The sequence below is a fragment of the Lactuca saligna genome, chromosome 2 (genome assembly GCF_052625555.1).
Source record: "Lactuca saligna cultivar CGN05327 chromosome 2, ASM5262555v1, whole genome shotgun sequence".
Classification (NCBI taxonomy): Eukaryota; Viridiplantae; Streptophyta; class Magnoliopsida; order Asterales; family Asteraceae; genus Lactuca; species Lactuca saligna.
The window spans coordinates 190838702-190852586 of record NC_136418.1 but is presented as its reverse complement, the minus strand read 5'-3'; the positions used below and the strand labels follow the sequence as shown (position 1 = coordinate 190852586).

The 13885-nt window shown below is 40.0% G+C and overlaps 1 protein-coding gene across 1 annotated transcript; it reads left to right on the top strand.

Moving 5' to 3' along the window:
- Nucleotides 1-8636: 8636 nt before the first annotated feature.
- On the top strand, nt 8637-9728 carry LOC145028629 (acidic endochitinase SE2-like). Its single transcript, XM_078977338.1, has one exon. It carries the CDS (start codon nt 8686-8688, stop codon nt 9577-9579), a length of 894 nt encoding a protein of 297 aa, XP_078833464.1. The 5' UTR covers nt 8637-8685; the 3' UTR covers nt 9580-9728.
- The last annotated feature ends 4157 nt before the right edge of the window (nt 9729-13885 follow it).

Below are 13885 nucleotides of genomic sequence, written 5' to 3'. Positions count from 1 at the left end.
CGTACACACTGCTCCATCCTTGTTTTACCGCCTTACCATTTATGAAATGTTGTGTCCTTATTATTTAAAAAGGTTTTTCCTCAAATCCCCGGTCTGAGTTCAGTTGCACCCGAAAGTACACCCGAATCCCTCAAACCAAGGCTCTGATACCAATTGTAACAGCTCAAATTTTCAAACAAATTTTTCATTTAAAATAAAACATCATTATTCGACAAAAGAGTTTATTCCCAGTTTATTGCAAAAATATAAATAACGAATCCTCAAGATCTTCAACAATGGCAGTGTGTACGTGTCACGCCGGCGCCTTCCCACGGTCATCACTAGTACCTGAAAAACATAAACACAACTAGTAAGCATAAATGCTTAGTGAGTTCCCCAGTATACGACTTACCCACATACGCCTTCCGGCCCGGACCTTTCGGTCCACATAACATTGCCTTCCGGCCCGTAACATAATCGCCTTCCGGCCCATAACATATCGCCTTCCGGCCCGTATTAAATTGCCTTCCGGCCCATAGTATTTTGCCTTCCGGCCCATAATAGTATAAAACATAACACATGTAACATATCACACATAACACATAAGTCATACATCATACCGTTCTGTCTATCACATAAAGTCTCGCCTTCCGGCCTGTATAAGCATACATCACATATAAGCATACATCACATATAAAGCATCTACCTCTCTAGACATAGCATAATTATAACACATACGACCTTCCGGTCACGCAGTCAAACCCTTCCAGGTGAAGTATAGTGAGAAGACTCACCTCGTAGTATGCAAGCTATAAACCCTTCAAGCCACTCGCACTCGATCCGCTAATCTGCAGGCTCCCTATAATACCACATACCTTTATTAATGATCTTATCAAACAAGACAACTGACCCTACTAAATTACATACAGGTCAACGGTCAACTTGACCGGACTCGTCGAGTGCAAAGGCAACTCGGCGAGTCTAGACACCCCGACTCCACTCGCCGAGTCTAAAGAACGACTCGACGAGTTCCAGTAGATCTTCAAGATACTCACCGAGTCTGAAGAACAACTCGGCGAGTCCTAGTGAATCTTCAAGCTACTCGCCGAGTTTGATCGTTGGACTCGGCGAGTCCTCGCCATGCAGTCAATCCGCTGTCTCCTGTATCTCGCATGATTCCGTAGTATATAGATATGGGGCTTCCTGGACTTTCACATATACTATTACAGGGGTTTAAACACTTGTAACAACACTATAATCTATCAATCCCTTAAATGGGTTTCCTAAACCCTAATTTCGCATACAACGTAAAAGCTACAGTTATGATCCGAAGATTACCTGGAAACGTGTTCCCTGTGTCCCCAACCTTCAGAACTCGACCCCTTGGACCTCCTTTGATCACCACCTTACCTCTCCTTGTCTAACAACCTCTTCAAGCTTCCTCTAGCCCTCACCCTTGCTCCAGATGCCCACAAACTCCTAAGATATCTTCAATCGGCCAAAAGACGAGACATGACGGCCCTAAAGGCATTATATACGATTCAGAATCAAAACGGCTAGGGTTTCAGCTGAACAGTGTCGACTCGCCGAGTCCCTATTGGACTCGTCGAGTCCAGTCGCGTATCTGTGACCAAGACTGTGGTCCTACTCGGCGAGTCAGGCACCAACTCGCCGAGTCCCCTCCTAAATGTGCCCCAAAAATAATTTAAAGAAATACCTGAAATTCCGGGCTGTTACACTGGCACAACTCCAAGGTCTCCGATGAAGTTCTTCAACCATATTGCCTCCTTTGATGCTTCGTTTTCTGCTATATACTATGATTCGCATGTTGAAGCAGCTACGACCTCCTGTTTGGAACTTTTCCAAGTCACTACTCCTCCATTCAGGGTAAAGACCTAGCATGACTGAGAACAGTAGTTGTCTCGGTCGATCTGAAAACTGGCATCACTATACCCTTGCACCTTTAAGTAATCACTCCCACCGAGGACTAGAAACCATTCCTTGGTCCTCCGAAGGCACTTAAGAATATTCTTGACCGCGGTCCAATGTGCTTAGCCAGGGTTCCCTTGATATCTGCTGACCATGCTCAAAGTGAAGGCCACATCATGGAGAGTACAAGTCATAGCATACATGATCGAGCCAATTGCAGAAGCTTAAGGTACTCGTCTTATCTCTGTTATCTTGACTTCGATACTCGGGCTTTGAGTCTTACTCAACTTGGCATTGCTTTGGATCGGTAACTCCCCTTTCTTGGAATTCTACATACTAAAACGTTTTAGTACCTTTTCCAAGTAAGTATTCTGACTAAGTCCAATTAGTCTTTTACTCTTGTTTCTCATATCCTTATTCCCAAAATATAGGCAGCCTCTCCGAGGTCCTTCATAGCGAAATGCTTCCCAAGCCAGGACTTGACTTCCTGTAGGGTCAGGATGTCGTTTCCTATGAGTAATATGTCATCGACATACAAAATAAGGAAGCTAACTATACTCCCACTGGTTTTGACATATACACATGACTCATCCTCGCTTCGCAGGAAGCCAAACTCTTTGACTTTCTCGTCGAAACAAAGATTTCATATTTGAGACGCCTGTTTCAACCCATAAATGGACTTCTCAAGCTTAGAAACTTTATTAGGATGCTTCGCATCGACAAAACCCTTTGGGTGATTCATGTAAACATCCTCAGCCAACTTCCCGTTAAGGAAAGCGGTTTTGACATCCATAAGCCATATTTCATAATCATGAAACACAACAATGGCTAGAATTACCCTAATAGACTTTATCTTCGCAATTAGCGAGAAGGTCTCACCATACTCAACTCCGGGAGTTTGAGTAAAGCCCTTCAAAACCAATCGCGCCTTATAAGTATGCACCTTCCCATCCATGTCAGTCTTCTTCTTGAAGATCCACTTGCACCCGATTGTCTTACGACCAGGCACATTGTCAACCAAATTCCATACTTGGTTGTCATACATAGACTGAATCTCTCTATTCATAGCCTCTTTCCATTTTTCAGACTTCGGGCCTGCCATGGCATCCTTGTAGCTATTAGGCTCATCCAAATTTATCAGTGTACTATCACTAATAAACTTATCTCCTTAACTTGTTATATGAAATCCATACAACACAGGCGGAATACTAACTCTACTGGAATGTCTAAGAGGTAAGGACTCGTCAATTGGTTCAACAGGAGTTTCCTCCTCAAGTTGAGCGCTAGTGCCAGAGGTTCCTTCATTGCTCGATTCTTGAAGCTCTTCAATATCGATTTGCCTCTCACTGTCCCCTTGGCTTATGAGTTCTCGCTCTTGGAAACCTCTCTCCTCGCAACGAAGACAACATTGTCACTCGGTCCATCAAAAGAGATATCCAAAGGACTTCTGTGGGTAGCCAATGAAAATACACCGCTCACTACGAGATTCGAGCTTGTCATGAGTCTCTCGTCTTACGAAAGCCTCGCAACCCCAAACCTTGATATGTGCCAACGAGGGAGCTTTCCATGTCCACATCTCGTGAGGTGTTTTGGAAACCTTCTTTGTAGGGACTAGGTTAATGATATGGGCGGCAGTCTCTCAGTCATAACCCCAGAATGAGATAGGTAGCGAAGCACGACTCATCATGGAACGACCCATTTCTAGCAAGGTTCAATTATGCCTTTCAGCTACACCATTCAACTGCGGTGTCCTAGGCGGCGTCAATTGTGAAACGATTCCGCATTCCTTAAGGTAGTCGTGGAATTCAAGACTTAGGTACTCTCCACCTCGATCGGATCAAAGCATCTTTATTTTCCCGCCCAACTGATTCTCCACTTCTTGTTTAAACCCTTTGAACTTTTCAAAGGTTTTTGACTTGTGCTTGATTAAGTAGATATATCCATATCTACTAAAATCATCGGTGAAAGTCACATAGATGCGGATCGCATCCCTTGTGGTGGATCTAAAGGTCCCACGCACATCGGTGTGTATGAGATCCAATATACCCACACCCCTTTCACAAGTACCATTGAAGGGTAACTTGGTCATCTTTCCAAGCAAACAAGACTCGCACACGTCATCGTCCCTAAGATCGAATGACTCCAACACTCCATCCTTTTGGAGTTAGGCTATGCATTTCTTTATGACATGTCCAAGACGACAATGCCACAAACATGATTTGTCCAAACTATTGGAAGAATCGATATGTAATACATCATTTCGTAAGTTGTCTACAACCATCACAGTTTTATATATTCCATTACAAGGCGATGCTTCAAAATAGAAAACACCATCAAGATAAGCATTAATAGAACCCTTTTCATTATCAAATGAATATCTAAATCTTTGTCTATACAAACCATAAAAAGAAATAATGTTTCTTTCCACTTCAGGAGAATAAGAACAATTTTTCAATTCTAGTCCTAATCCATTACTAAGCACTACAGAGTAAACTCCAATCTTGGTGACAGGCAACGATCTTCTGTTCCCCATGATCAAGTTTATCTTCCCATGCTCCACATCCTTATTTCTTCTTAGGCCCTGCAAGTCAGAACAAATGTTAAAACTACACCCTATATCGAGAACCCAAGAAATAACATGTGATGAATCATTAGATTGAAGAGTATAAATACCTGCGAAGGACGACTTGATCTTCCCATCCTTGATATCTTGCAGATATTTCGGGCAGCTTCGTTTCCAATGCCCTTTGTTGTGGCAGTGATAGCACTCTGCATCCTTTGGGTTGGAGGTGGGTGCAGTGGGACCAGCCTTACTTCCACTAGAAGAGGTGCCATCTTGGAACTTTCCCTTAATGTGGCTCTTAGAAGGAACCTTTCTCTTCTTACCCTTCCCCTACCCAATAGCCATGACGGGGGCAACTGTAGGGGGAGTTGATGCAATGGATTTATCTTTGAGGTTTATCTTAGCAGTCCTCAACAAGCCTTGAAGCTTGCTCAAGCTGACCTCCTACTTGTTCATTTGGTAGGTCATGTGAAACTGGTTGAAACATGGTGGCAATGAATGAAGAATAAAATCAATCGCCAGCTCTTTGTTGAACTTAAGATTTAACTTCAGCAAGCGGTCGACATACCTCTGCATCTTTTGCAAATGAGCAGTGATAGACTCTTCGTCCCTCATCTTGGTAGTGATCATCGAAGTAATGATCTCGTACCTTTCCTGTCTCGCACTTTGGTGGTACCTGTCTAGCTAATCCTGGTGCATCTCATACGGATAATAGTCCTCATAGGACTTTTGGAGTTCTGTAGTCATCGTTGTGAGCATGACGCAATGAACTTTCGTAGCATCTCACTCATGTGCCTCGAAGGCAACGGCCTCCTTGAGAGTAGCAGTGTTGATGTTCACCTCTTTGAGCTCATTGTCTACGTGGGTAACCATTTGGATGTTCTGGATCCAATCATTAAAATTGGTCGCATCAAAGATCACCCTCCCACACAAGTTCATGAGTGAGAAGGATCCGGAAGAGGTTGAGCCTGAATCATTGTTGTTTGAGTTCAACATCTGAAAAGCAAAAGAGACAAAGTTTGATTAGATAAGAATCCCCAATTAAACACCCAAATGAGAAATTAGGGCTAGGATACAAAAACATTATTTGCAATTTAGAAGAGGGATGTCGTAATAACAAATAATTTGAAGGTAAGTGAATGACGATTCACTAATTTCCGCTATGAAAAACAAAAGCAATTAATTTTTGAATGTATTGAAACTCGTAGATCTTTGAGATTCATTGAACTCTTCAATGACATGTTTAAATCTCGATATGCCCCTCAAGTTTTTGACTGAGATACCGAGGATCACAAACAGGGTGTGAATAATCATGTAAATGTACATGGTGCCCTCAATGTTACAGTCACCTAATCAATGTGTCGGTTAGCCACACACGTTCCATTGATTTATGGCAAACATCGATTCACCCTTTTCCACCTTTGCTAAGACCGAAATTAGTGTACCAGTTAACCACACACACTCCACTTACGTCTCGGCAAGGGTACAAAGTGTAATTTCATGGAGGAGCATCAAATTCACATTTACCTAAAGTAACTAAGATTAGGAATTTTATAAAACATTTAGTTACTTTATAAATCATTATACTTTTAATGAGGAATTAGTTTTCCCTATCCTACCCGTTCGACTAACGACCCTCCACTAATCAATGAAGCGGTGGGTCAGAGTGGACACCCATTAAACGACAATTTTATAGGCCATAACCTTATACCCCCCCCCCCCCTCTTATAGATCGGCTTCGTGAATGAGGTCTACTAACGGTAAGACTAGTATACATATATAATAATTTTTCTTATAATATATAATAGTATAGGGTGAATTTTAAACTTGTAAAATTCTAGGGTTTGGAATTTAATTATTTCAAAATTAAACTTCTAATCCAAAATTTAAATTCCAAAACCTAAGGGAAAGTTTTGAAACATCTCAAAACTATCTAGATAAAATTCAAATAAACAATTAATTTTGGTGATTATCTAATTTTGACCTTTCAATTTCATGCAAGATAATTATCAGATAATTCAAATAATTAACATTTATCAAATAAAGTGATAATTATCTAATTAAATGACAAATCTTTTATTTTGACAAGGATAATCATAAAAAATCAATAAAATTCGTATTTTATCAATTAGAAATAGTTATGGTAATTATCCTAAGTCAAAACTAGCATAAATCGGGAATAACTCTCTGTCTGACAGTGCGACTCGCTAAGCCCTTTACAGGACGCGACGAGTTCATCCTACTCGTTGAGTACCTCATTGTGCTCGACGAATCTGCCAGAAGGTTAGTGTCACAAGTGTAACACCCCTAATGGATTACAAACACCATAAGCAAGAAGATGATCTAGAAGAGAGAAGAAGAGAGGCACAAGTTCTACTATAGTAACTCTAGGGTTTCTTGGACTAGCCGAAACTGAAGCCCTGGAGTCCCTTAAATAGCTGAGCTGCTAGGGTTTCAGTCAAAACCCTAATAGGATGACTTAGGCCCTAAGCAGCTTAAGAATCTTCTAGAATAAGGCCTCCTTGGATGAAATTAGAGTGGGATTACACTCCAAATTTCGTCCCCCTTATGCCCATGAGGATTCACAACACAAAATCAACTATCACATAATTGACAGTTCCAGTCCCCTTTATTTAATTAATCTCTTTTAGCTACAAAATTAATTTTTAATTAATTCTTGACTAATATTAATCAAACTATATGATTTCTCTTTTAATAGATTATTCATATAATATATTAATAAACCATGATAACCTCTCTCTCTCTCTCTCTCTCTCTCTCTCTCCATAAATCATCTTGTCTCGTTGCTCTGTTGAAGGCAACCCAAAAGGACCATGCACAACCGAGTCAAATACACACCAAATATAGTTACGGGCTTAGACACTAATCAAACACTTTCGACCCATTGGCATGGTGAGGAGACTCACCTCTCACGAATGTTGTGATGACAAGATAAGATTCAATAAGTTCCAACCCGCAGCTTCTACTCAACTTCCTATAAGCATCATAAGATTAATTTGTCATAATCCCATAATTACCCTCAAAGTTAACTTTGGTCAACCCTGGTCAGAGTCGAGGTCAACAGTCAAGGTCAACTGTCCATGTTGACCCCAACTCGTCGAGTGCATCTAGCAACTCGTCGAGTTCCTACGGAGTCCAGAAAATCTGAACAAACCTTAGCCAACTCGCCGAGTTGTTTCATCAACTCGACGGGTTCATTTGATATCCAGAAGGTGGGGAAACCCAATCCAAGTCGCCGAGTTGCTAGGGACACTCGTCGAGTCCCCTCCCTGTCTGCTTATTATGATGATTCACCGAATGCAAGGAATCCATGGCTTAGATATGAAACCCTAAGGTGTCCAGAGGGATAAGGTTTCCAACTCTACCCTCTGTAACCACTCTGAATGCTCTAAGATCCTTATCCAAGGCTGAAAAATTCCAAAAGTCTTGCCATGCATTCCCAACTTTAGGGATATGGAATCCCTCCTTTCCAGAGGAGTTTCTAGTCCTCAAAACGTTCCAAAGATGGAGGCTTTATGGACATGCATGTTCAGTGCATGTCTTTAGGTCAAAATGGCCAAAAAGGGGAAATATGCTCTAAAAACTCTTGCATGGCATCCTTTCTTGATCAAAAGGTAGATCTAGCCCACCTTTGTCCATGGTGCTTGGTGGTGGATTCTAGTTGGCTGAACAGAAAAAAGAACCATAGTGAATGCGGTCTTTGTAGCTTAAGACCTTTTTTTTTGTATTATTTATTTGCAAAAAATGGTCTTTTAAGGTATAAGTTTATAGCTTTTATTAAATTTGGTTCGAGATCAATTTGGTTTTTTATAACCATATAGGGGAAACTCATTGGTAAGATCCTCGGTGACCACATGTGCAACCATATCAAAATCTAAAAAAATTAAACTAAAAGTACAAATTGGTGTAAACCACATAGACGAAAAGTGTAATTTACTCTTTAGTATATTTTACACGTACAGTTTTTAATTGACTCTCGATTAAGGATTACATCTGTCCATATTGAACTTTCTAAAGAAACACCAACTTCAGACTTTTCAAAAGACTTGAAACGACACATTTTCTAATTTCAACACAAGACCTGGTCTTTCAAGATCATTTGCCCCGTTACCCGCCAAACACGCCACCTTACTTCCCAAACGCCTATAAATTTCCGATCTTCGGCATAACACTTAAAACACAAATCGGAAAACATGGCATCATCCGGTTACTCACAGTCATCAGCATTGCTCCTACTCCTCTCCTTCATTGCTTTCTCTTTCAAACCGTTAGAAGCTGCTGGCATAGCCACTTACTGGGGCCAACACACCGATGAAGGGACCCTAGCTGCCGCCTGCGCCACCGGAAACTACCAGTTCGTAAACATCGCTTTCTTGACTACCTTCGGCAATGGCCAAACACCAGTTCTAAACCTGGCCGGTCACTGTGATCCTGCCTCCACTTGCTCCAGTTTATCCTCCGATATACGAGCATGCCAGAACCAAGGGGTGAAGGTGTTTCTTTCTTTAGGAGGAGCCGTCGGGAGCTACTCTCTATCATCCCCTCAAGATGCACAACAAGTTTCCGATTACCTATGGAACAACTTTCTTGGTGGCCAGTCGAATTCCCGGCCGTTAGGTGACGCTGTTTTGGACGGAATCGACTTTGACATCGAGTCAGGATCAGGACAATTCTGGCCGGACCTAGCTAGGGCATTGGCCGCTCACAACCCGGAGAAAAAGGTTTACTTATCTGCAGCACCGCAGTGCCCTATCCCAGACGCCCATCTGGATTCAGCAATCCAGACTGGCTTGTTCGACTACGTCTGGGTGCAGTTCTATAACAACCCGCAATGCGAGTATGGAGCAAACGCTGATGCTTTATTAGCTCGATGGAACCAGTGGACTCAAGTCAACTCCAATCAGATTTTCTTGGGTCTGCCCGCAGCCACCGGAGCTGCCGGAAGCGGATACATTCCGCCAGATGTTCTTACGTCTAGTGTTCTTCCATCGATCAAGGGTTCTGCCAAGTATGGTGGGGTTATGTTGTGGGACAGGTTCTTTGATCAACAAAATGGATACAGTGCAGCTATCAAAAACAGTGTTTGATAGATAATATTATAGATGTGTTTGTACTTTGTAGTTTGAATAAGTGATGATCACATGGTTTATGTAAACAGATACATTAATTACGAATATTGGTACGCCAATAAAAAATAATTATAATACTACTTAACGATATGGTTTTCTTTTTATTATTTCGTACTGTTGAGGTAGATTTTTTTTTTTTTTTTTTTTGGATGAGAAAATACAAATACTCGATAAGGTAGTTTTACCAGGATTACCTTTAACTTAGTAATCGATTTTTATCATATTTTTATCTCTATCTTGTAAAATAGACGACATAAAAGTGAGTTATAGCATACTCCAGCAATTTAGTAAGAGTTTTGGTGAAATAACCTCAATGATCGACAGTGTGTGACCCACACATAAAACACACATATGAACCAAACCTGTACAAGAGGGGTTCAACCGCAGCTGCTTTTATATCGATTTCTAGAGCGAAATGAATCAAGTAGTTTTTTTCAAAAATCAGGTTGAAACGGTGTGATAGAGCCGGTTAAAAACCCATTATAACCGGTTTATAAAACTTAGATAGTTAGATTTCTCTTATTCTATTAGAAAACTAATTGTTAAAGCAAATTGAACAGCTTAGTCGATCAGGTTAACCGGAGTGTACACAGCCCGAAGGCCGACGTAAACCACTATAAAATGTATAAAAATTCTTTGGTTTTAATTATATATGTATGTAGGAAAAATAGAAAATAGTCAAAGTACATCAAACTTATAGAATTCGATTGAACCCGACAGTTAAAAAACTAGTTTTTGAAAAATTACACATATGTTTCATCTTTGGTTTGAATATTATTTTTGCTAATCTATTTAACTAAATATATGAAATAAAAATAATATCATTTATGGAAATTTATATTTTTAAAAAGTAATTGTTAAAACTTTCAGAATGACAGATATATAAATATTGTGGTCACACTATATTTTATTGCATTCTATTTATTCAATTCATAATAATGGTTACTAATCTTATTTTTCGGAAATACTGTGTATATTTTGGAAAATAACAAATTCTATGATATATAACATGAAAAATAAGGATATTTTAATAAGTTTCCAAAAAAAAATTGGAAATATTAACCACTTGGAATGACTTAAAACGATAAATTATATGAGGAGCCTTTATAGAACATGTCGGAAAACAAAGCAAAACTAAAATTTTGTAACATCCTAATTTTCAAGACCAAAAATTTTGTTTTTTAATTATGTTACTCATAAAACAATTTGCTTAAAAACATCATCGATATCATATCAATGCATAAAACCATAATCACAAGTCTCTAAAATCATATCATCAATAATAAATAATGTCATAGTATAATCCCATGGATTTCAAAATGTGTAATCATGTTGTGTGCGATGCGCTACTACCGTGTCGGCTCCTTCTCCTTCGACGAAGAGATACCTGAAATCAAAACTTAAAACCGTAAGCACAAAGCTTAGTGAGTTCCTGCATCATACCACATACCACATAATGCTTATTCATCGATATCTTTCAACTGGTAACCGGGAACTAACCTCCCATACGGTATCTTTCAACCGGTAACCAGGAGCTAACCTCCCTTTCGGTATCTTTCAACTGGTAACCAGGAGCTAACCTTCCCTTCGGTATCTTTCAACCGGTAACCGGGAGCTAACCTCCCTTTCTGTATCTTCCAACCGGTAACAGCGAGCTAACCTCCCCTTCGGTATCTTCCAACCAGTAACCGGGGACTATTTCACCCCTACCACTATTACATAATAATATATCATGATCATACTGCTAGGCATGCATGGGTACTATCTACTCCTTCGGTATTTGTCAACCGATAATCGGGGACTATTTCACCCCTACCACTACTAACACATATGTCATAGCATCCTAGCACATAAGTATAACAGATATCTGTTGGATTAGTGTCTAAGTCCATAACTATTTTGGTATGTACTTGACCCGATGGTGCATGGTCCTTTTAGGTTGCCTTCACCAAAGCAACTTGATTGGAGAAATGAATAAAGAGAGAGAGGATAATATGATTTATTAATATGTTATAAGAATAATATATTAAAGGAGAAATCATATTTGTTTAATTAATATTGGTCAATAATTAATTAAGAATTAGTTTTGTGATCAAATGTAATTAATTAAACTAGAGGGGCTGATTTGTAATTATGTGATAGTTACAAAATAAGGTAAGGATTATCTTATTTATATGGTGGACGAATTTAAGGTTGGAAAGCCTTAGAATTTGAGTATGATAAGGATTCAAGGATTATCTTATTGGTTGCTTAATGGATAATCAACTAGATAAGAATAATGACTGAAACCCTATCTCTACACCTATATAAACACCCCCAGGGTCATGAATTTGTGGATCCCTTCCCAAGAGGTCCTAGATACGAATTCTAACCTCTCACCTCTCTCTTTATACCTTCTCCATTTGCTTATGGTGTTTGTGAGCCATTAGAGGAGTGACACTTGTGACTCTAAGCATTCCAAAGTCAATTCAAGGAGATTTGTGATTGTTATTGCTACATAACAATCAAGGTAACATTATAAACTCATTCTTATGTTAATATGATTATTTGTATGCTAGAATTAGGGTTTATAGTCTTGGATTCAAAGCATGTACAATAGAGAAACCTAGATCCAAGCATTAGGGTTTGTATGAGCACATAGGATGTCTTATGACCAAAACCCATCAATATCAACTTACCAGACAATTATCACAAAGACAATCATCTTTACTACAATCTCTTACTAATGGGCCGACCTTGGTGCCTTAGACCCACTTCTATTGGAAGGCAACTCACCTCAATGTCATGCATTAACTAAACTGTCCTTGGTACCGGGATCAACTCCTCTCAACTCCTACACATAATTACCTTCATTAATTTACCATTACGTACTCTTTACCCTTACAAGGGTTATTCAGGTCAAAGCGAAAGTCAAGGTTAACACATTGGTCAAAGTCAATTATGGGTCAAAGTCAACGTCTGGTTGGCTCGACTCGCCAAGTTGACCCAACAACTCGCCGAGTCCCTAAATCTTCAAAACACTAAAACCTCGATCCGACTCGTCGAGTCTTGCACGTACTCGCCGAGTTCTACTTCATACAATGTCGTAACCTTCTTCAGCTGACTCGTCGAGTTCATCCTTGAACTCGTCGAGTCCTTCTTCATGCAATAAGACACATTTAGTCTTAGACTCGTCGAGTTCCTTATGAACTTGTCGAGTTCATCTTCATACAGTTAGGACTTGTCTTGAACTCGTCGAGTTCAGTTCTTGAACTCGCTGAGTTCCATGATTTCGAGGTCCACCATGAGTCCAATTGACTGAGTGTTCTTCTAACTCAGTGCATTGTCCATTATTAGAAGAGGTTTGGGGGAAACCGCGACCCAAATTGCCGAGTCTTATGAGTGACTCGCCTAGTCGCTCCTTGTCCATAACTATTTAGTCGATTTCAGTTGGTCTTAATGCGTCCAAAACACAGATCTGACCTCCTAGGGTTCATAATACACGTAAAGTTACAAACTTGACGTTCATGCATGGGGTATTTGGCTCATATGACCCTAAAATGGAGTCTACAAGATGCATGGGGTTCTTATGGCAATAAAGTTGGAACCTTTATGCCATGGGAACCCTCAATGGTTCTAGATTTGAAGTCATACCCCTTTATAACCACAAAATCCCGAATGTGACACTTATAAAGCTTAGAAAATGTTGAAATGAACCCTAACTAGAGATCCAAGAGATAGATGGTCAACGTTGAAGCTTTTTACCTTGAATGAATTGGAAATAAAGCAAAACCTCTGGATCTACATGCTTCTTCTGGAACCCCCAAGCTTCTACTTTCTTCTCCAAGCTTAAAACTACAAAAAAAAAAAAAAAAAAAAAAAAAAACACACACACACACACACACACAAATGGCTTAAGAACACTCCAAACGCTTTAGGGTTTCGATTTAGGGATTTTCTGGAATGGGAGGGATGATGAAGGCTAGGTTGGGACAAGATAAGGTGTTTAAATAGGATGCAAACCCTAAATATTAGGGTTTTATCCAGACAGTGCTACTCGCCGAGTCGGGCTCTCCGACTCGTCGAGTAGGTTACTTAAAACCCGCATCCAAAGTCTAGTCTACTCGATGAGTTGGGCCTCTAACTCTCCGCATCCAGTGTAAAAACATACAATTATTTAAATTTAAATACATAACGGGAACCGGGTGTTACAACTCTCCCCCACTTATTTCAGAATTTGTCCTCGAAGTCTGTTGCTGCTTCCAGAAAAAGCTCGGGGTAGTGC